Source organism: Vigna angularis, chromosome 2 (genome assembly GCF_016808095.1).
Source record: "Vigna angularis cultivar LongXiaoDou No.4 chromosome 2, ASM1680809v1, whole genome shotgun sequence".
NCBI lineage: Eukaryota > Viridiplantae > Streptophyta > Magnoliopsida > Fabales > Fabaceae > Vigna > Vigna angularis.
The window spans coordinates 49,455,264-49,479,492 of NC_068971.1; the positions used below are offsets into that span (position 1 = coordinate 49,455,264).

At 31.6% G+C, this 24,229-nt stretch overlaps 2 protein-coding genes and 1 long non-coding RNA gene across 12 annotated transcripts; 2 read left to right on the forward strand and 1 right to left on the reverse strand.

The window, feature by feature from the left end:
• The first annotated feature begins 7,068 nt into the window (after positions 1-7,068).
• On the forward strand, positions 7,069-17,074 carry LOC108328968 (sucrose synthase 2). 10 transcript variants are annotated; one of them, XR_008247352.1, is made up of 21 exons: positions 7,069-7,308; positions 7,412-7,544; positions 8,245-8,396; positions 8,490-8,682; positions 8,889-9,007; positions 9,117-9,333; positions 9,446-9,541; positions 9,643-9,816; positions 9,931-10,047; positions 10,158-10,324; positions 10,521-10,745; positions 11,048-11,369; positions 11,452-11,835; positions 12,091-12,285; positions 13,387-13,505; positions 13,781-13,903; positions 14,881-15,041; positions 15,209-15,314; positions 15,419-15,527; positions 15,661-15,770; positions 16,806-17,074. XR_008247352.1 is itself a non-coding variant. In XM_017562903.2 (14 exons), the coding sequence occupies exons 1-14, from the start codon at positions 7,202-7,204 to the stop codon at positions 12,127-12,129; spliced, it is 2,445 nt and encodes an 814-aa protein (XP_017418392.1). In that variant the 5' UTR covers positions 7,069-7,201; the 3' UTR covers positions 12,130-12,385. The 10 variants fall into 10 exon arrangements, 1 of the variants encoding a protein (XP_017418392.1); XR_008247351.1 differs by lacking the exon at positions 16,806-17,074 and having other exon boundaries at positions 15,661-15,902; XR_008247357.1 differs by lacking the exon at positions 16,806-17,074 and having other exon boundaries at positions 15,483-15,527; positions 15,661-15,902.
• A 3,206-nt stretch (positions 17,075-20,280) lies between these two features.
• Positions 20,281-22,633, reverse strand: LOC108327849 (endoglucanase 17). The gene is made up of 8 exons (XM_017561573.2): positions 22,323-22,633; positions 22,011-22,217; positions 21,680-21,880; positions 21,489-21,581; positions 21,255-21,416; positions 21,061-21,166; positions 20,818-20,981; positions 20,281-20,737 (listed from the first exon to the last, which is right to left on the reverse strand). Exons 1-8 carry the CDS (start codon positions 22,554-22,556, stop codon positions 20,405-20,407), a joined length of 1,500 nt encoding a protein of 499 aa, XP_017417062.1. The 5' UTR covers positions 22,557-22,633; the 3' UTR covers positions 20,281-20,404.
• On the forward strand, positions 20,604-23,908 carry LOC108327850 (uncharacterized). Its single transcript, XR_001832063.2, has 3 exons — positions 20,604-20,728; positions 23,307-23,357; positions 23,614-23,908. It is a non-coding gene; the product is annotated as an uncharacterized LOC108327850 (long non-coding RNA).
• The last annotated feature ends 321 nt before the right edge of the window (positions 23,909-24,229 follow it).

Below are 24,229 nucleotides of genomic sequence, written 5' to 3' on the forward strand. Positions count from 1 at the left end.
ATTATTTTATTTGTTTATTTTTAACTTATTTTAAAAACTATTTACATAATTATTAAAAACTATATATATATATATATATATATATATATATATATATATATTAATAATTAATTTAATTGAAAACATAATTAATCACACCATAAATATTTACTATATAATTGACTATTTGAAATTATAATTAATTATTATAATTTTCACATAAAGGTCTTTAATGAAAAATTTAATGGTCGTGCTAATTTCTTATTTTATATTAATTTTTTTTACTTTTCCCTGTTTCCTCGTATTTAAATTTTGTATATATTGATACAAACAAAATATTAATATGAACAACTTTACTTTATATTTTTTACTATGTATTTATTGTTTTTCTTAATTTAAATAAATTAAATTCTAAATATAACTAGTTTAGATACTTTGCATTATAATTTTAAAATGATAAGATTTAAACTATTGATTTAGCACATTTAATTTCATTTCTTATTATCAGACTATTTAGAATCAAATATGTTCATAAGAATAAGTGAAAATTAAACTAAAAACGAAAAATTAATCTAAAAACGTGTAATTAATTAAAATTCAAGACTTGAGGATTGATTTGGATTAAAACTGATAATGAATTAAAATTCAAGAAGACCTGATGATTGATTTGGATTTATTTTAAAAAATATATGATTTAATTTATGATTTGAAATTTCAAAATTAATAAAATCAAAATTAATTATTTAAATATCATCATATGTTTATTGTATCACCTATAGATGAGAGGTGTGTGTGAACATATAATTTAACAAATCTAACTTTATTCATGTTTATAAATATGTAATCGTAAATTGATTAAAATCAAATTTAGTGAAAAATTAATAATTTAAATATTATTTACTATTTCATTTATATAGATATATGTATGTCAGAAAAAAGAAAAGGAAATGTGATATTTTAAACTTGGTTTTATGCATTTAAATTCGTAGCAGAGAAACAGTACCACATTTTTAACATATCAATGACGTGGTGAAATGAGAGTCATTCCATTATATAATTGATGTTAATGTTCATGTTTTCAATTTATTGCAATATTATATATTTATAAAAAAGAGTTATATAGCATTTATATCATAATATATAAATATAATAAAATATTTTTTAATACTCGAATTTAATAGGATTTAATTTATTAATTTAAAGTAGTATTACATAATTATAAAATAACATAAATCAACATAAGTATATAAATCTATATACAAATTCGAGAAAAACAAAATAATTTCAAAGATAAATAATATTTTATTAATTAGAAGATCTAAACAATACAAAATTATATATGTCTAAATAACCATTACTATGAAAACGGTCAACAATCCTATTGTTTCGCTATTATCCCATTTGTACTATAACATATTATTAATAGCAAACCACAACACAACAAACAATCACGTAAGTTAGAGTACTTTAAAACTTGTAAGTTTTAAATAAAATAAAAACATATTATATACTCTGAAATTTACTACACAATTTTCACAAACCATATAATTAATATTTTCAAATATAAAAGTTGTAATATCTTATTTATACCAATAACCACATACACAACTTCTATAGAGTTGGTAGGACCTTTCACCTCCAATTATTTAATCATTCACATCTCTCAAAAGTTATAGTTATAATATATATTCCCTGATGTATAGAGCATGATAGGATAAATTATATGTCTCATAAGTTCAATCATTGCCGATTATCTAAACATGAACTTTTCTCAACTTTCACAACTGTTATTATCATTAATATGAGTCCAAAAAAGTTTAAAGTATAAATAGAATTTTTAAACGAGTTTCATCATCTTAAAATCACATAATCTCTCTAAACGCATTTCTTTTAGAGCTCTCTCCCTTCCTCTAAGTTTTCTCATCGTCTTTTCATCTATTTGAAGATCGAAAACTTTTAGGATGATCCTTACGGCGGGTTATTCACTTTTTTTTCGATCAGTTTCTTCGATAAAGTAAATTAGTTTTTTGTCCCTTTTTTGGATATGTTTGTTCTTCATCCACATGTGACCCTTTTTTCCTCGCATGTAGGGTTTGATTTTTCTTTTCTAATATTTGTTTATCAATAGTCTTAATGGTGTATTCTGATTGTGTTTGGGTTGTTCATAAGGGAAAAATAGAAATTTTTGTGTGTTTGGAGGTGTTCTTAGGGTTTGTGAACAATTTGTGTTGTCTTTAAGGTAAGGAAAACTAATTGCATTGTTATTAACTAATAGACACCTTGTAATTGACAATTGTATGCTTCTACGATATTTGGTTTGTTTGATTGAGTTATATGATGAAATATGGTATGTGGAGTTGAGTTAGGATATAATTTGGCTTATATGAATTATATTTTGAAATTTGGCATGCTATTTGGTTGGTATTACAAATGAGATGAATTAAGTCATTAAGTAGTGTAAAATTTGATAGTTGGTGTGTTTTGGCACTTGTGATTGTTCTTGGATTGAATTGTAGGGATGAAATGACATAAATCTTCAAAATTATGTTTTGAAAAATTATGCAAACTCATTGGGCGATAATATACTCACTAAGCGAAGTCGAAGTCAGAGAGCTACTAACTTAGTGGTTGTTGGGCGAGAATATACTTATTGGATGAAACCAAAGTCAAAGCTCACTGACTTGATAGGTCGAGAATATACTTACTAGGCAAAGTCAACGTCAGAGAGCTACTGACTTGGTGGTCGCTAGACGAGACAAATCTCATTAGCAAAACCAGAGTTAGAGAGTTCACTAACTTGATAATGACTAGGCGAGACAAGTCTAGCTAAGTGACTTTGGGAGAATTTAAGTCTGTGAGTTCTAATGATAATCTCGTTGGAGGAGCTATCTGGTAGCTGGACGAGCTATCTTTTAGACACTATTTGTTGAGCAAATAAATATTTGTGAGATTAATAAAATCTAACTCTATTTTCTTATGTTTTATTTTGATATGTTTAATGTGTGACTTTGTAAATGTTAAAATGATGATTGGTTTGTGATGTTCATTTGAGAATAGTTGGTACTAATCTAAGAAAGATTAGTTGTGGATCTTTAGTGTATGTATTGATATATGGATTAAGTATTGAAAGTTATCTTGTCACTCTAATAACCATCTTATCACAAAAGAAGGGTGAGGTATGTGGTGAGAGGTACAAGAGGTCATGGTTTAGGGGCTATACCTTGGCCAAATATGGTTGACGGACTAATTTTGTGTGTGGTAGCTTAGATGGACGAGTTGGTCCACTACCACAAGTGCATAACTCACTATAGTTTGATATCAATACATGGATCCAGATAATTGAGTCTTGTATGTTTGTTTTATTGAATGAATATGACGTGTGATGATAATTTTATGTTTATTTTATGAAAAACACATTAATTTACCTTTTTCTTTTGTGATGTTATTAACAATATAGCCGTTGATGCAATGCATATGAGGATAGTCCTGTTGTATAGTTTTTTGGGTGATTTTGTTATATATAAATTTATTTTGCCTCGATTAATATAATATTTTCTTAATGTAATATTTCCTTAGTTAATCTTTATAAATATTTTGATATTATAGTTATATTTTATTTTGGATGATGGTAATAGTATTAGTTGTTTGTTTATTTATTATGTGATATTGTTTTTATTAATGATATATTGGGATGTTAAGTGAAACTTAAGTTTAATACACTTAATAAAAACATGTTGAAATTTATGATGAAGCCCAAATAAATAAATAGGTGAAACATTATTCTCTTCTGAAATAAAATTGAGTTCATATTTACTTAGCTGGTGATACTATTAAGAATATCAACAAGATAAATGGCTTTAGTTTGTCAGTGTATGCATTACTTTAATTAGATATTCTTAGGCTATTTTCTAAACTGAATTTGGTGACTTTATAGATCTTTTTCGCTACACTCTTACAATGACAAGACTAAACCTAGTGTGACATCTTCGCTTTGGTATCCATCATTTGCTACTGTCTACTCAATTAACTCACACACCACCTTCATATGAAAATTACACATGTTCATGTGCTACTAAAACAATACACCATGTTAATTTTAACCATAAAAGGCTTATGAAACTTTCATACAAAATGACCTATTATTCAATCTTTGTGATCATGTGCAGGTTGTCGTATTTGGTTTAAGGTTCGGTGTCATGCCTTACCTTTTTCTTTTAGGCATATAGGAGGTCACGAGTGAGATTTACACATGTTTTTCTAGAAAATGGACTTTTTGAACATTTGTTCAGAAACTACAATTTTAGGGAAAAACAAAATAAAGAAATGTCTAATCAAAGGCCACTTGTTCAAAAGATATATAATAACAAAATATTGAATGGATAAGGTTTGTAACATAGGTGTCCCAAATTAATTAGACGTAGATGGATCATTTTGTTTCTTTTATATTTTATCTCATGATAAGAAAGAAAGCAGGGAATGAAAAGAAAAGGAGGGAGAAGAGAATTAGATTAAAAAAATTATTTAGATGTGGGATGAAAAAAAGAAACAAAGTATAAATATGAAATAACATTTAGAATATAAAGAAAGTATGTATAGTATATAAAACATCCTTTTTAAAATATAAAGAATGCAATTTAATTACTTCAAATAATAATATAGTAACTAAAATAATTTATATCATTCTCTTAACTATGTTAAAATTTCACCCGAAAAAAGTTATCATTATTGAAGGTTGAAATAATTTTTTCAAAGCGATTCATCATATTTTTTTACATAAGATATCATAAAAAACACAATCCAAAATTTGCCTCGGCCACGTATTGATTTAAAGTGTTTCTTGAAATAAAATATTCTGAGTTCTAAGTTCCTTTACAAAAACTGTAGTAGGTGGTTGAATTATGGCACACAGAATGATATGATGAAGAGAACCATGGGCATATACTAAATGGATAAGATCATGGTGCATATACCAGAAACAAGCACAAGATCATGGTGCATATACCAGACACAACCACATCAAAGTAAATAGTAACAGTGCTGATTTCAATATAATAAATAATTGCATAATGAAGACCGAAACAAGTGATTTTTTTTGGTGGGAGCCACTTACCAAATCAGTGATTCCTTAGACAATTATTAGTCAGTGCATTAGAGGCACAAGCACAAGGTTTTATTATTTTATAAAAGTTTAGGATAAGATGTGGTGCATTTTATTTTTATTTTTAAATGGTTTATTTGTTTATTCATGATGCTAAGCTAACACAAAACATAAGGTTAAAGAATTTATAGTAAGAAGATATTCATTATTGTGTATTGGAGTAGGTTGATGACCCAATGCGTATCTGTCTCTATTCAATGAATATTCAAAATCTATGGAGAAATATATTTTAGAGAAAGTATACAATTTCAATTACCAGTACGTACACTTATAAATAATACCTTGTTTAACACATTTATAATTTATCTTACGCATGTTTATGTTTCTAGACATAATTTTTTTATCAAAAAATAAAATTACACGTTAAAGCACAAGCTAACTCATGTATTTAGATTATTGGTTGCAGTTTATACATTAGTTAAACTCGAAATTATCCCTCGTCTGAAAAAAATAAATAATGATTTAAATATATTTTTGGTATTTAAATAAAATTAGTGATATTAACATTTCTGTATTAAGATTATAATTTTGTTCATTGTACTGAAAATAAAATATGATAATATTTATTGTAATAAACTGACTACTTATTCATTAATTATTACGGATTACCGAATAAATATATTGATATATATTTTATGTCACTGAAATAAAGAAAAAATAATCTTAATACATAAATTTTAATTTTATTAATTTTATTTGAATTCAATTAATAGTTTAAGTAATTGAATACGTGAGTAATATTTAATAATAATCACATATATCTATATATAAAAGAATTAACTTTAGTAAGCAATTAGAAAACTATTAAAAATTTTAAATTTAAACAAGTAAAAGACTCACTTTAAATAAACATAACAAAGCTGATGAAATTATTTTTTTTTATTAAAAATATTTATTAATTATACTTAAAACAATGAATATTAACTATGCTTACCTGACTATTTATCTATTATTAATTATATTTTTTAATAAATAAAAATTTATCCACATTATTATATAGAATTAAAAAAAGTGAGAAAATACCCACTCAAATGAAAATATAATTAAAATTAAATATAAAAACTAACACTAACTTTATTCTAAAATGACTTTTTTTTTACAATGCTGACTTAAAGTTGTATCAAAATCTATTCTCATATCTATTATTTAGCTACTTCTTTTTCTTGCTATCAAACTAGCGTATTCAGTAAAATGTGTTAATATTTTAGCCTGTTAAAAAATATGACCGAATTAATATTTTAACGTAATATTGTCTAATAATCAGATTAGACAATAATTATCTCAATTTCTAATGTAATATACATTATCTTTAGATTTTAATTTTAATATTAATTGACCAGAATAAAGTAAAACATTATACTTTTAATAAATTAAGTATTTTTAAATATGTTTTTAAGTTATAATTATAGAATATAAAAAATAGTCAGTATCCTTTTGTTTTATTTTATCACTTTAAAAAACTGTGAAAAATAATATTAAAAAAAAAATTCAAGACACCCTTAAAACACAAACTCTCACTCAAAGGAATTAATTTTTGTTGAAAAAAGTGAAAAAATATTTTAAAATGATTAAAATAACTTAAAACAAGGCACAGAGTCAAAACGTCTCTAAAACATCTACACATATGTTCTAGTTCTTTTCTTAAAAAATCTGTACATTTCAAAGTGTAAAGTAATTTCTCTACTAATTTTAAATTTATAGTAATTTTTAACTGAAAAAAGTCAGATGATTTACGGGTAATTAAGTTAAGCTTGACCTAACATATCTCTAGAAGAAAGGTGAGAAGAAGAAGTATAAGAAACAGTGGTTACTAATCTAACCATACAAAATACTAAAATTATTACAAAAACTATAAATATATTTAGCTCAGAGAAAAATAGTGAATGATGGACATGTATACCTTTCTTGTTGCTTTTCTCTTCACTATATAAACGAACTCAGCTCTGATGATCCACAACACAACTCTCACAACTTTCTTCATTAACTCTGCTGCTTTTTCTAACTGCAATTGGAAGCTCCAAATCCTGCTTTAACTGACATCTATACATAACAAGATTGTTCGGCATGTCTACTCAGCCAAAACCAAAGCTTGGTAGGCTTCCCAGTATCAGAGATCGCGTTGAAGACACTCTCTCTGCTCATCGTAACGAACTCATTTCTCTTCTCTCCAGGTTCTTAGTTTATCAACCCTACTTTTTTTTTTAAATAATTAACATGTTTTCTATGTTATGTCTCATTTCTATGAATGCTTGTCTTTGCATGTTGTTTTTTAAGGTATGTGGCTCAGGGGAAAGGGATTTTGCAACCTCATAACTTAATTGATGAACTTGACAACATCCCTGGGGACGATCAAGCAAAGCTGGATCTTAAAAATGGTCCCTTCGGTGAAATTATCAGGGCAGCACAGGTAATTTACTTTATCCTAACTTTGATTTAGATGAAATATTATTTAATAAATATTATGATTTTTTTTAAGTAGTTGTTGAGGTTTCATAACATTTTGGTACGGAACCCCACTAAAGGATGTTTCTCGAGTTTAACCAGTGAGATACACGTGGTCTGATGATAGATACTTTTTTTTAGAAAATAATTGAATAATTTATTACGTGTGAGATGAATAATTTATTTAAAAACTTACGTGATAATCTCTCTTTATTTTTGGAATTTCTTCTCAGTTTCTGAAAAGATGGATTGAAATTTTAAATAAATTCAAATAAATACAAAGTGTTTGGGACCTTGATTTACATCCCAACCGATAAGGACTTAATACTGCACATTTCCATATATATATATATATATATATATATATATATATATATATATATATATATATATATATATATATATATATATATATATATATATTCAAAACAAAGCATTAAATTGGAATTTAATATGATGGAATTTCAAGTGTGCATGCAACTGAGGTTCGTGGTTGACCATTGTTAGGAAAATGAGTACCAGTTTATTGTCATTATCAGTGTCACCCAGTACTGTTGTTGGTACTGTTAACGATTGAAACTGTCATATTCGGAAAAGTTATTTCGCAATCACGTTGGAAGATTTAACATATGGAATTAAAATGGGTAGCATAATTTTTGTGACAGGAAGCCATAGTTTTGCCTCCTTTTGTGGCAATAGGAGTTCGTCCAAGACCTGGTGTTTGGGAATATGTCCGTGTTAATGTCTCTGAACTGAGCGTGGAGCAATTAAGCGTTGCTGAATATCTGAGCTTTAAGGAAGAACTTGTGGATGGAAAGTAAGAAATACTGCGTAGTTTTCATTGAAGAAATAAACTCTGACCCTGGACTGTTTCTGACATTGGTGATTGTTTCTGTTTATTGTGCTTTAGGAATAATGACAATTTTGTACTGGAACTTGATTTTGAGCCATTTAATGCCTCATTCCCTCGTCCATCCCGTTCATCATCCATTGGCAATGGTGTCCAATTTCTCAATCGCCACCTTTCATCAATTATGTTCCGCAACAAAGACTCCTTGGACCCCTTGCTTGATTTCCTCCGAGCTCACAAGTATAAGGGCCATGTAAGCATGTTGTGTTATGTTATGAACTTCGATAATGTGATTATGTTACGTGACAGCAGCTATAGTTTCAACAATGAAACTTATGTACTTCTCTCTGAATGACATATATGCTCTTAAACTGAGTTATGAGTACTCAATGTCTTATTTATATTCTTTGTTTTAGTACGAGGAATCAGTAATTCTCTCCCTTGTTGTCCATGTCACAGGCTCTGATGTTGAATGACAGAATACAGAACATTTCCAAACTCCAGACTGCTCTGGCCAAGACTGAGGATTATCTTAATAAGATTCCACGTGATACACCTTATTCAGAGTTTGAATACGTGTAAGCTTACGGGGTTTACGTGTTTTAATTTTGCAACAGAGTGCTGGGAGAATTTTGTGGGACTTTTTTAGTTTAACTTTTTTTCTCCTTTGATTGGTTCCGAATGCAGGTTACAAGGAATGGGTTTTGAGAGAGGATGGGGTGATACTGCTGAAAGGGTATTGGAAACGATGCATCTGCTACTGGATATTCTTCAGGCTCCTGATCCTTCTACCCTAGAGACTTTTCTTGGCAGAGTGCCAATGGTATTCAATGTTGTTATATTGTCTCCTCATGGCTTCTTCGGACAAGCCAATGTCTTGGGTTTGCCTGACACTGGTGGGCAGGTATCTATCTCATTTGTCATATACTGAAAAGAATGTTGTTTTAATGCCTCCTCTTTTTGTTTCCCTTAGTTGTTTCCATCCTTTTATCTTACATTGAAGGTTTTATATGCAGGTTGTTTATATACTAGATCAAGTGCGTGCCCTTGAGAATGAGATGCTCCTTCGGATTAAGAAACAAGGACTAGATTTCACTCCTAGAATTCTGATTGTAAGTGTATCTCTTTGGGTCTGGCTTTTCATATCGATAAAGCTTTTGTATTTGATCGTTTTTTGAGTTCAAATCAAGTTCAATTCTCTGCTATTTTGCAGGTTACCAGGCTAATACCCGATGCAAAGGGGACAACTTGCAATCAACGACTAGAAAGAGTCAGTGGTACCGAGCACACACATATTTTGCGAGTTCCATTCAGATCAGAGTCAGGAACTCTCCGTAAATGGATTTCAAGGTTTGATGTGTGGCCTTATCTAGAGACTTATTCAGAGGTAATTGAATTGTTCACTTGCCCATGAATCATTATTAGGATTTAAGCAATTTCTTAGCTTAATTTAGATTTGTTATCATTTCCATTTAATATTGATGGCTGAGTATGTCAACAGGACGTTGCCAGTGAAATTGCTGCTGAGTTACAAGGTTATCCTGACTTCATCATTGGAAACTACAGTGATGGGAATCTTGTTGCATCTTTATTGGCTTATAAAATGGGAGTTACACAGGTTATTGTCCCTCTTTTTTCTTATCTTACTTTGCCTTTCGAAACGTGACATCTGATGTTATCTACTGCCGACAGTCCACCTTAAATTGATTTGGATGTTACCATGTGTAGTGCACCATCGCCCATGCACTTGAGAAGACAAAATATCCGGATTCAGATATATACTGGAAGAAATTTGATGACAAATATCACTTTTCATGCCAGTTCACTGCTGATTTAATAGCCATGAATAACGCTGATTTTATCATCACCAGCACCTACCAAGAGATTGCAGGAACGTAAGTATAATATACCTAGTCATTTCTTTTGTCTTGGAAACCTCTTTCAGAGGCATGTGGGATAGTTACTATTTTGCTTAAGCATCTCTCTAGGCATCTCAGACATTTGAAGTTTTTTCGATGTAATCTTTATATATGTTTTGGTTTTCGGTATGCTGATGCCACTCATTTCATTTTCTTTAACTTATACTTACAGGAAAAATACAGTTGGACAGTATGAGAGCCACACTGGTTTTACTCTTCCTGGGCTGTACAGGGTTGTCCACGGCATTGATGTTTTTGATCCCAAGTTCAATATTGTTTCTCCTGGAGCAGATATGTCAATATATTTTCCCTACTCTGAAAAGCAGAACAGGCTTACATCCCTGCACGGTTCCATTGAACAGCTACTGTATGATCCAACACAGACTGATGACTACATGTGAGTCTATTTCAGTTGCGAAACTTTTGCATCATTCTGTATCTCCATGTGTAGTTGATCTTATGATTAATTTAATAGTTCTGCCTTTACCATCCATGAAGGATCAATATAAATAAAAATTGACCTAGTTGTCTGTTGTGCATCGTGCAAAAACTCAAGTATTCTTCAGTATTGATCCCTTGTTTCCACTCACTTATTCCTGATAAGGGATATAATACTTAGAGCTGTTTGTAATTACTGTTAAGACGTATTTTGGCGTTATGTGCACAGCTAATGAGTTTATCTTTGTCTCTATGTGACAGTGGAACACTGAAAGACAAGTCAAAGCCCATAATTTTCTCCATGGCAAGGCTAGACAGAGTGAAGAACATGACAGGATTGGTTGAATTATTTGGTAAGAGCAGCAAATTGAGGGAGCTGGTAAACCTTGTTGTAGTAGCTGGTTACATAGATGTAAAGAAGTCCAGCGACAGAGAAGAAATTGCAGAAATTGAGAAGATGCACAGTCTCATCAAAGAGTACAACTTAAATGGTGATTTTCGTTGGATTGCTGCCCAAACAAATAGGGCACGTAACGGGGAGCTGTATCGCTACATAGCAGACACACAAGGTGCTTTCGTTCAGGTATTATAATTATACTGATATCTCTTTCCCATTTGATTTAATCGCTCAGGATTTCCTTGTAACTACTACTGCATTGCTTCAGCCTGCATTCTATGAAGCTTTCGGGCTCACAGTTGTGGAAGCCATGACCTGTGGACTCCCAACATTTGCTACTAGCAATGGTGGTCCAGCTGAGATCATCGAGCATGGTATATCAGGATTTCACATTGATCCTTATCACCCTGATCAAGCTTCAGAGCTATTGGTTGAATTCTTCCAAACCTGCAAGACTGACCCAAGCCATTGGAAGAAAATATCTGATGGTGGTCTTAAAAGAATTTATGAAAGCTACACTTGGAAGATTTATTCCGAAAGGCTCTTGACCTTGGCGGGAGTTTACAGTTTCTGGAAATACGTTTCCAAATTGGAGAGGCGTGAAACTCGACGATATCTTGAGATGTTCTATATCCTCAAGTTCCGTGATTTGGTGAGTCACATGAAATTGTTCATGCACGATTACAAACTTCATCATTGCATGGTTATGACAAATATCCGAACCATCATTTCAGGACTAAATCGAAAATTTCAAATTACAACTGAGTTATTAACATATAGTTACATTTCATGTGGAGATTGGTCGGATCATAGTGATCTTACTTACATGCATTCTTAGTTGTCATGAAGAGGTTTGCCCTGTGGCTTCTTATTTGTAGGATTACATTTGTTTTTTTTTTTTTTGCAGGCAAAATCTGTGCCCCTAGCAAAAGATGATGCAAGTTAATTGGATGTTTTTAGCGAGGCTTGACAGAAGACACAATAATAATAATCTAAGCAAATAAAAGTTTGGTTCTGGTGCTCTCAGATGTCGTGATGTGATGCGACCTAGAGGAGTTTCATGGAAGACTTGTCTATGTTAAGTTAGATTATGTGAGAGATGGTGAGTACTGGTCGTTGAATTTGAATGTTTCTTGATTGTGATCAAGGCCTGGATTGTGATCTCACTGATAAGTAAAAATAAAGCATTATTTATCTTAGAACTTGTGATGAGATTACATGTTAAATGACCCTCAATTTTGAAGTTTGAAAATGACACTTTTTTTACCATGAACTATATTGTTTGATTTCTTTACAAAAGGAAATACTATTAACATTATTTCACAAATACAGTATCTATACACTACAAAAATAAAGCAATATAGTAGGGGTTGGTTTCCTGAAACCTCTCCTAATTATGGGTGGTTTCAATACAAAACCGTGTTTAAGTGAAATATCCAAAATATTTGGCACTCAAAGTCGCGCCTCCAGTACTTTCTAAAATATTTGGCACCCAACGCCGCGCTTCCGTCTTCTGGTCGTTTCTATCTTCACCTTCTTCTCGACTTCTCTGTCTTCAACTCCTTCGACACTTTCCAATCTCTAATTCTCTTGTCTTCTCCTCCTCCAAATCCCTAATTTTGAAAACCCAAAGCTCACCAACCTCGACGTTTTTTAGGAGCTCTCCAATGGCGATTTTGAGGAGCTTGTGATTTTCTGTAGGTTGTATGATAGAAAAATCGCACCTCTCCTCGGCAGCGAGTTCTCACAAGCGGTGGAGCAGAAGCAGGTGGCGCAGCAGGAGGCTGAGCAGTCCAAGTTCGTTGTGATGAAGGCCAAGCAGGAGTGACAGGCCTCGATTATCCGTGCTGAGGGAGAGAGCGATGCGGCGAAGCTAATCTCCGACACTACTGCCTCGGCTAGAATTTACAAATATTCTTACTTTATATTTATTTTCCCTGTTGTAGAATAAATTTAGATGTTCCCGAAAGATACCAGGAGTTCACCTTGCTCAGTTCTTTGTCATTCTTGACATGATGAGATTGCAACTTGCTAGCTTCATTTTATATTTATGTACTTTTTAGTTCATAGTGATGTTTTCTTGACTTATTTGCTTCTATTTTCGTAAGGTCAATATAACTTTGAAGCGAATGTCTGGTTTGTTTGGTTCCTTAATATATATAACTATTGCATCATTGATTTTGATTCGTACTTTCTTTTGAAGGAATTGTGCGTCAACAAAGCAGTGTTGCTGAAAGTTTCAATCCTCCAAAGCTTAGGAGGAATGCTTCTGCTGCATCTAATATAAGTAGCACTGCTTCCCAGGTGGTCCAACACTTCCAGGTTATACTTTAGAAATATAGGTTGCCTTATTAAGTAATAATGAAGATGTTAATCCAGCTAAAAGATTAATGTCACATATCACAGAAACTAGTTCCATCATTTTATACGTAATGAATGTTGAGAAGACGTTGAAAATAGAGAAGAAACTGGAAGAAGACTTCTTCTGCTTATTACCTACCATCACTGTGGTGTTGTTTTGGATAACAATGACTGCAATAATCACTGTGAAGACAATGAAATTTGGAGAACTCTTATTGTCTTCGTTTTCAATGCAGAGGTAACACAACTCATTTATACCAGAGGGAGGCTTTAGATCCATGACTTGTGAATAGTGAAAGAATCTGATAAAGCATAAACGAGACCAACATAAAGGCTTTAAATGGTGCTGATTTGGAAAGGTAATACACGACACTGCACATTTGCTCTGCTCCGCTGGTTTAGTACTTGACTTAAACAAGCTTTGTGGAAGATTCCATCAATAACGCACAATTGTTGGCTCTGCTTTTTGTACTTTGTTTTCTTATAAAGATTCATTTTATTATTGGTCCTTTTTCACTACCCATCTAAGCACCTAACTAAGCGCTCCCCTGTACTTCCAATATTTTACCTACATGCATGCACATGTTTACTCACATGAAAATGGTTCTGTTTAGGATCAACTTACATTGCATTGGTTATGTTTGCATCAGTAGATATTAGTTAGATTATCTTAGCGAATATAATTTGAAGTCACAGTTTACACTTTAGGCTGTCACGCTAGTTGCTACCAACCTTGGTTATAACTCGTGATTTTGAGATTTCAATTTAGTTTTAAATCTTGCATTGCATTTCTAGTCTTATCTTAATATTGTAGACTTGTTTGAATCAATGCATCTGTACTTCATCTCCATTCATATTAGTTTGCATCTAGCGACCAGTAACAGATCAGATTCAAACAAATATAGTGAGGTTTCCAAGGGGTGGTTACGGTCATAGCTTTCCCTTCTTAGATAGCTCAGAAAGTGGTTCTAAAACAGTGGTGTGGCGGATAGCAAAAACTGTGGCATTACATGGGCATACGAAGTGGGACACGAAACAATATATGTAATCAACAGATATATGTAATCAAGAGATTCGAATGTGATGAGTACCGACTCAACACTTTTAAGATTGATTCAAGAATAAGGTTTTTCTAAATAAGATTTACAAGTATGTATAAGTAAGAGAACTAACAGCACTGTCATTAAATAATGTTTTTATTGCAGCACTGTCTTTAAGATAATGTGTTTATGGAACACTCTTAAATTCCTTCTAGAATTGAAAATTTTCTCATTATCAACATAAATCAATTCAGAACATGCCAAATGATTTGTTGTGTATGTGTTTGACGATGCAGCTAACGAATCACGTTTTTTGGGGCATCAAAGGTTGCAGCCACAGCCAGTACTGGGAAATTGGACTTGTTAAGGAACTTGGGAGCAGACTTAGCCATTGATTATACAAAGGGGCTGCTTGAAGAGCTGGAAGAAAAATTTGATGTAGTGTACGATACAGTAGGTGAGATATTGAAACTCTGAACCTATATATTTTTGTCGTGTATAATTAATATGCTGCAACAATATACAGATAGACCAAAAATAATATTGTATAAATGATTGCATTTGTATCAGATTTTCTATAATAACATTATTGAAAACTTGTGTATGATTGATTCTAAAATCAAGGCAGAGTGAGATTGATAGAACATTGAAGGTTGTTAAAGAAAATGGGAAAGTTGTGACAGTAGCAGCACATGGAAGTTCTTCAGATATCTTCGTAATGCTCATACAGGTAAGATAGAATTCAGTGTATGTTTTACATATCTATCATTTGGATTACTTATACAAAATTAATTCATTGGCATTACTTTGTTGCGGATGCTTTGTGATGTGCAGGGTATATTCCCTGCCCATCATTGACATAATTCGGGGTTTTGGATTGGATATATTGAAAGCCAAGATGGAAAGAAAGAAGAACAAACTATGGGCAAGCTTTGTTGTTGAGGTAGATCAAATATTTGATTGCAGTATTAGAGTACAAATTACAACATTTAGATGCTGATATGTCAGGCTGCAGTTTTCTTTTTCACTTGTAAACTTTTATGAAAAGTTTAACATTGCTTTACTTTGTGCAACAGGCAAACAGACACATGACAAGGATAGATGTGTTTAGGATACACTTAGCAAAATGAATAGGTGATCAATTCCCAACTAAGTTCCCAAGGAAGAGGCTGTGCAAAATGAATAGGTGAACTGAAATTATGTATACTGTTGAGCTTTATGGATAATTATCAACGAATTTGATGTAGTCAATAAAAAAATTATCTGTAATTAATGTTTTTCTTATAAAATATCCGATTTAAATGTTTAACTTGTAACATTTTTTATAACGATAACTTCTTTAGGGATTTACGTTTACTCTTAAGAAACATAACTTCTTTTAATACATGTTTTGTTACTGAATTGTATGACTATTTCAACATTAAATATTTCACGTTTTATCATATTTTTTTTTAATATTGAGGTATATGGTTGGATAATCTTTTAATTGGACACTCATGAAAGACAAGATGTACCAAACAAATCCCGTATGACATTTGTCTACCACGACACCACCCACTACTTCAATGCATGCCGCTCCACCCGTATAACCCTGTTTTATGTTGCTGAATAATAGACTGTGGATGTTGTAATTTAGCTCAAGCATGGTGGCTGGGAATGTATTTGATCGTGTAAATTGCATACGTTTGTTAAAAGGGATTATAATTGATGAATTGGTGAGAATTGAAATTAAATGGTTGAATTATAAAATTATTTAATTTAATGGTCATATAATTTCAGTGTAAGAAGCACCTTAAAAAGCAAAGTTAAATTATAGCTCTGAAACTCACCCTTTATCTCCAGCTAGCATACATTCAGATAATATTCTATGATTCAGATTGTCAAAGGTGGATGGCTAGTTATTATACTAGGTATCATATATCCTTTAAATTGTTTGAATTGAAAGAAAAAAATACAATAATATTGACGTAATGTATTAAAATTATTATTTTTAAAATTAAAATTGAATAACAAGGGTAATCTGGTTCATAAAACTAGCCAATATTGGAAGTGAATGCATTAGAGGTTTGAAACAGTAATAAGTTTATGCTATTTTTTTGTCATACTATCTTATTATGAAGTAATAGTTTGTTTTGGAATTGGAATAGAACTTCAATTAAATATTGTTTTCTTGCATTTTATTGTTTAAATGTTGAAGACTATCAATTGTGTTATTTTTCAGGAAAGCGAAAGAGTTGTAAGCAAAGAAGATGGAATGTTTGGAAAACTTGTGCATTTGTTTTGGACTCTTGAAGTAATGTTTAATATCTAATAATTAGGAGCTATTGGCCAACCTAAAAGATTGGACAATTTTAGCAATTATTCTTGAATTTTTTTTTAATTTGTATGGTTGAATAATGTTAATTTTTATGTTCAATAATTAATTGTATTTAAAAATGTTAACAATGTTTAGATATATTTTATATAATAATATTTTATTTTATTTTCAAATTATTTAATTGTGTCTTGTATTGTTAAAACAATTTTTTTATGAAAATCAGATAATATTTGAAATATAAAAAAATAATTTCATTCCCGGCGATATTGAAAAAACCCCTGCAAGTGTCGACGGTTTTGCAAAAATCTCTGTAAGTACCGGCGGTTTTGGAAACCCATGATAATTATCGGCGGTTTTGTGAAAGCCCCTGGTAATTACTGATAGTTTTGTGAAAACTCCCGCAAATATCGACGGTTTTGAAAACTCCAAAAATAGTAACGGTTTTTTAGAAAATCGTCGGTAATTATTATCGATGCTGCTTTTCCGATGGGTTTTTAGAACCGCGGGTAATATATTTAAACGGAGTTAAAACCACGGGTAACGTAAAATAAAACCTCCAGTAAAATTAGACTTTTTTGCAGTGATAATAGGGAATTCAGTGTACACATGTCATTTTTTTATTTTACCTTTAGTAAGTAATGTTTTTTAAAGTTTAAATGATTATCTTATTAATTTTCATCATTTTTTTAAAATTTAACTGTTTTTTATTTGATCATTTTTTTTAACTTAATAATTTTTTAAAATTAAAATAACTATTTACAATAAAAAATATCTATAAAATAAATAAAAAATATTTTTTACTATAACAATTATTTATATTTAGTTTTATAGTTATAATTTTGTTTTCATAAAAGGCATTCTGTTTGATATTTTTAAGTTAAAATCTTAAAAAAGTTATAATTAAATATACTAAAAACTGTAGATAGAAAGATATAGGAGATATTTTTTTTTAAAATAATTTGACTGGAGAGAAAACTTTTAAGATAACTCGTTAAAAAAAAGACACTGAAAAATACTTTCATGCAATAAAGTTAGAATTGTTTTAACAACTTCAGTATAAGTACTTTTAAAATAGTGAAAAAGAAGAAAAATAAAAGTTAAAATTAGAGTGTGCGTGTGTGCAAATTATCTTCTAAAGAAAAAGAAAACTTTTAGTTAAATTTTTATGTAAGTTTTAAACATAAACAGTACAACAAAATTAATGTAAATTTGAATTAATTTTTAAAGTAAATTTTATATAAAATTATTTTCTAAAGAATAAAAGCTCTAAATGATCTTGAAATAATTTGTAATTTTGCAAGTTTCTAGACTAATTTTTTTTATTAAGCATATGAAAAAGTTTTTTTAGTCTCTGAGTTCGGAAATTTTCATACATTATAATTTTATTTTTAATAATTAGATATATCTATATATATATATATATATATATATATATATTTGTATGGTATATGATTGGATATTTTTTATTTTATTAATATTGATGTCTTCTTAGGATAATTTAGTGTATAAAATGTCAAGGACTCTATCGAAGGTTAAATATTGTTTGTCATATGTCGCATGATAGTCCAGTGCTATCTCTTAAAGGTTAAGCGTTGTCTATTAAAAATCATATGTTGTATGTCGAGAGTCAGAAGCTACTTACTGAAAGTTAAGCGTTGTTTACTAAGGGTCATATGTCGCATGTCAATGGTCGAGAACTACCTGTCAAAAGTTATGTGTTGCTTGTTGAGTGTCATGTATCACTTGCTAAGGATTATGTCTAACCAGGATTGTGTGTCGCTTGTTTATAACTAGGTGTTGCTTACCAAAGACTGTGTGCCTCCTACCATTACTATATTCTGCCTGTTGAAGCTAATGGTGATCTACACGACCACAAGTCGACTGTCTAGCTGCTTCTACCTGGTCATAAGTTAATCTATCTAATTATTTCCATTTGATCACAGTCAGCTTGTATGACTATCACTATCTAGCCATAAGCCGGTCTGTCCGACTAACTTTTGGACTAACAAAGCTAATAACGTATTACTTCTTAGTTTAGTAGAATCTAAATTAAACAATTGGTTCATAAGATAAATGAATGACTAATTACGTCCACTAAGTCCATATAAGTAAAGATCATAATTACTCTATAAATAGTATAATTATCGAAATAAATAACTTAAGTTCATTATTATAACATTAATTGTTATATGGCATATTTAACTAATTTGTCGGAGTGTTTGTGCATATGCATCTTCCGATCTTAAAGAAATATATTTTTGTTAGAAGAACTTTGAAAAGTCTTGACATGATGTCCTCGAACTCTTAAGAACATATTTTAAGCAATGAGAGTAATGGAATTGGAAGAGATACATCAACCACAAATATAGGATTTAAAGAAAGAAAGATGAGATTTTGTTGGAAGCCGGAAAGGAGAAAGGTGATGTTTCTCACTTCACAAGAAGATATATGTTTTGACTTATTAAATGCACGTCTCCTACATGTTATACTAAAACCACGCATATGCTTAGCATGCTTCTTATCTTCAATATCTGTAATTATATAGATTTCTAAAATTTAAATTTAAGTAGGAACTTTTATATAAACAACTTGTTCTTCTAATAAAAAAGTATTTTATTTTGAAACACACGACTTCATCGAATTCCAGGGAGAAAGAAACAACCAATAAATTCTACAAAGGAACAAACAAGCACATGACCAATAACACCCTCACTTTCTTATCAACATAATGATATTTCACAACATTTTTTTTATAATATTTTAATATTATTTATGTATTATTATATAATTAATTCATCTTAATATTTATAATTATTACTATTGATTATGGGATAATTTTGTATTATAATAATAAATAAATAATATTAAAATGTTGTAAGAAAATGTTTTTAAAAATATTATTATCCTTCGTATAATTTTCTTATAATTTACAGAGGAAGAAATAATGTATCTGTTGAACATCTATGTAAGTCGGAGTGGAGGAATGTGTTTCAATCTTATGTATGATCCTCTCACTTCCCACCACTCATTACTTTTTACTTCTTACACTTCACATGTCCATCTTTACAAGCTTTTTCAGACCCTTTCATCCACATTTCTCTATATGGCTTTCAACGGTCAAAGCTCGTTATGTGCAAGCCAGTAGAATATTCAAATCAAAATTATTACTCACTAATTTTTTGTATAATGTGCATTACTCAAGCATTTCCCATTCCTTATTATATTTTATTTATATCCTCTGACACTCTTTCACTCTTTATTAACAATTCATTACTTCCAACTTTCAAGGATTAATCATCGTTATTATACATTCTCTCACACATTCCCACCCCCAAATTACTTTATACTTTTGTCAATTATTAAATGTTCACAAAGTATATATATAAACATAAACCTTCTTCCATTAAAATCAACACTTAACAAAGTGGATTTAACACTTAAACTGGTTACACTAATATTTAATTAAAACAAAAGGTGCAAACACAAGTTGCAGACACTGTTCCCTAGAGTTGGCCAGAAGAGTGTGCGAGATAAGCAAGTGATCCCACAAGAGGTGCGTTGATATAAGTAGCAGGTTCTGATTGCTCGTAATCTGACCGTTCATCAGGGAACCGATCATTCAGATCTGGTCCTCCAACAACGGCACCCACTAGAGTGTTGGGATTGGGTGATTCTGAATTCATCACACTGAACCCTGCCGAGCATTGGATCTTGCCAGGGTGAACACCAACGGACGGCAGCGATGAGCCCCTGTGGTGTATCCTTCGCGGAAACCGTGGCCCATACCCCACCATGTATGACATCTTCAAGGGGTTCTCTCCTAACAGGTAATCCACCTTGAAATAAAAAATAATAAATGAAGATCGATATTTTCATAGAACAATAATCAATATTCTGATGGGTCTATTCTCTGTACCTGTTTTTTGGCTATGGCACGTAGTCTCTTTGGAGTCACTGTGGTTCCACCGCAGTTCACAACCACATGGGCTTTGGTTAAATACTTAGCATAAGCTAAGAGTATAAAGGAGGTGGAAGTCACATACTGCATATTGCTATCACCCATCTTGAACAGAAGTCCACCTGTGTTAACAATGGTCATACAATAGTTGAGTAAGAAAAAGAAAAGAAAAAGGAAAAAGGAAAAGAAAAGAACCTTTACCTGGGGTGAATCGAGAAGAGGAGGAACCGGGGATAACAGAACAGATAAAATTGTCTGCATGCCCCTTGTAGTCATGCAGGGATTGCACCTTTCGAACAAGAAATTCCTAAAACCAACAACACAAACATGAGTTGGAAACCATTATTGCTGTTACCACCCTTTCAAAAGAAGAGGGATTGATTTTGATTTTGGACCTTGGAAAGCAGTATCCTTGCTCCAACATGCTTGTTATCCCATCCAAAGGTATTGTCAGAATCTGCAGCCCCAAGGGTCTGTCCATTCGCTTTAATGTAGTTTAGGTACATTGGGTTCTTAGTAGCCTTGTGAAGCCAAGTAGCTCCCCACAACAGCTCATCCTAACGTATTTCCAAGGCATCATTCAGGAACTGTTCTTACTTTACACAGAAATGCAATATAAATTTGTTTACCTGATAACCAGAGTAGGAGCAATAAAAGGGGCACACAACGGACTTCAAGCCATTGCTGTAGGATCCCCTGTATTTGTCAGCAAACTGGAAAACCTATATTCATAAACAAGCACAACATCACATTTTCAGTATTACTTTAGAGAACTACGTTACAATCAAAGTGTGGTTTTCGTGTCAAATGAATCACATACACGAATAGCCCTCCTAGCCAAAGTTTTGGAATAGGCTGGGTCAGTTTTCTTGAAAGCCAGAGAAGCGGCTGCAAGAGCCGCAGCAGTTTCTGCAGCCACATCCGAACCAGGGTTGTTTTTATCTACTTTAAAAACACTTCTTGGGGTGTCCATGTCCTCAGGTCTCTCCCAACAAGCGTGGTCCTTCTCAGCATCTCCCACCTGCAAAAAAACCACACCCAATAACCGTACTTCCCTTGCTTTCTCCGTAGTCATAAGCATTTTGGCGCAACATGACAAAAGTTGACAAATAAAAGCAACCATTATGAAGAGAAGAGAAGAGAAGACTAACCTGGACATAAATGGTGTCTGGATGTGCAGTAGCTTTAAGAAGATAATCTGTGCCCCAACGAATGGCCTCTCTGGCATTCTGCAACTCACCTTTCATCACCCCACCAAATTCAATAACACTCCAAGAAAGCATGGTGGTGGTGAAGGCCATGGGAAAACCAAACTTGACATTATCCCCAGCATCGTAGTACCCTCCAACCAAATCAACCTGCATTGCACATTTAACCCGAAATAAGAAAAGTGCACAAGCGAAAGAACAAAAAAAAATGGAACTGAGATAAAGGGTAAAACTCTGGTGTTGATAGTATGATACATTCATGGCGGAGCCATCAGATAGAGCAGAGTCCCTCCTCCAAGACATCCTCTGGTTAGAAGGGAGCTTCCCTGACCTCTGACCCTCGAAAAAAAGGATGGATTTTGTGAGAGCATCTCTGTAGTTGTGTGTGGCAGAGTGAGGGTGGTGGTGGGAATGGGGAGTGAGGGAGTGAGAAAGGGTGGAAAAGACAGAAAGAAGGAAAAGGAGACAAGAAAAGAGAGAAAAAGTCATATTGAACTGCCCAAAGTAAAATGAGCAGAGCCAACCCAACCAACAACAAACTGCAAGTATCTCTTGCTCCTCTTGTATCTATTTATAAAAGCCAAAAGCTTCCTCAGCAACGTCCTTGTTTGCTTGGTTACAATACAACAATAATTAGGTCCACATCCTAAACTGAAAACCTAAGGTAGCTAACTAGCACCACCACTACAGCAAACCCACAATACAAGTTTATTATCAAAAGAGTTATCAAAGGCCTATTTTAGGAAACTGATGTTAAATGAAAATAGAAACTAGTGGGAACATTCATCAGGCAATGGTTATTTCATAAAAAATAATCATATATCTTCAATTTTCTCCTGAACTAGTGCCTATTTTTCTTTAGAACTTGTAAGTAAAGTATGAATCTCTGTCAAATTGTAGGCATAAACTGCTGTTTGGTGTTATTGAACAAATAGGAAACATCACTGATCAGCAGGTTTCTGATGCAAATTATTAGCTGGGCTAGTTACTTGTAAATATTCTTTTCCATGAAAAACTAATGTCTTCACATCAATGAATACACATGCTTTTTGTATAAATAGTATCCCATTATCTTAAAGATCCCTCTTCCTGGGTATAGATTGTCATAGACATTATTTACTACAGATTACTTTTGTAGTGATAATCAGAGAATCAAGTCATACATACACATCAATGGTGCTAAAACATACTGACATTGTTTGGTTCCATCTCTTAACCACTTGATTCCTGTCCATGCAGACCTACAGAAACTAACCTTTCCATTATGCCAGGACGTTATTTTGTCAAAAGGTACTCATGTTCTTTATAATACTATTTTAATCTTTTACGTTAAATAAATAAACAAAATATTTAAAATGGTTATTCATTTTTAACAGAGTTTTTAAAAATAAAAAAGATTATGTTTTTAGAGAATAAAATGAATCAAATTGTGGAGTTTATTTTATATTTGATTCACAACTTAATTCTTGTTTTTGTAGTCCATTGTTCTTCAGCAGTAAAACAAAGGTATTAACTTTTATTTAAATTTGTATTTTTTTGAGTGAAGAAATGCAATAAAAACAAGGACACGGTGCTCGAACAAGAAAAACTGTCGGAGAAAGGTGATGAACAGAGCATGGAGAAGAAGTATCACTTGAAGTTCTCCAAAAACCATTTTCACAAAGGCCCATACATAACAGATATGGAACTTATATATAGGGATAAGTATGATCCCTCACACATATAATTCCAATTGTTACCATCCTCATTCTGCCTTATATGTTTTGTATCGTTGATACAATTTCAGTCATGCATGCATGAACTGCTACAAGTTATGCAACTCCTGCCGCTATTACTGTCTAAAAAACGAGTTTCTTTTTACATGGAACAATTTCTCCAAATATTACAAATGGACAAGTTAAAAAAATATGATTGATCATAGACTAAGTTGTATGGATTCATGATAATTCTAAAAACAAAATTGTGAGTATGATATAAATGTATGAAAAAGTGAAGTTATCATTACTTCTACAGACTTCACTTTTTCAAAAGAAGTTGTGTGATGTTCTTATAACGTTGTTTTTTAAGTAATTATGAATTCACATAACTTAACCCATGATTAATAATATTTTTCTGATTTGTTATCCGAACAAATTTGTCTCAGATATATTAAAAAAACAAAG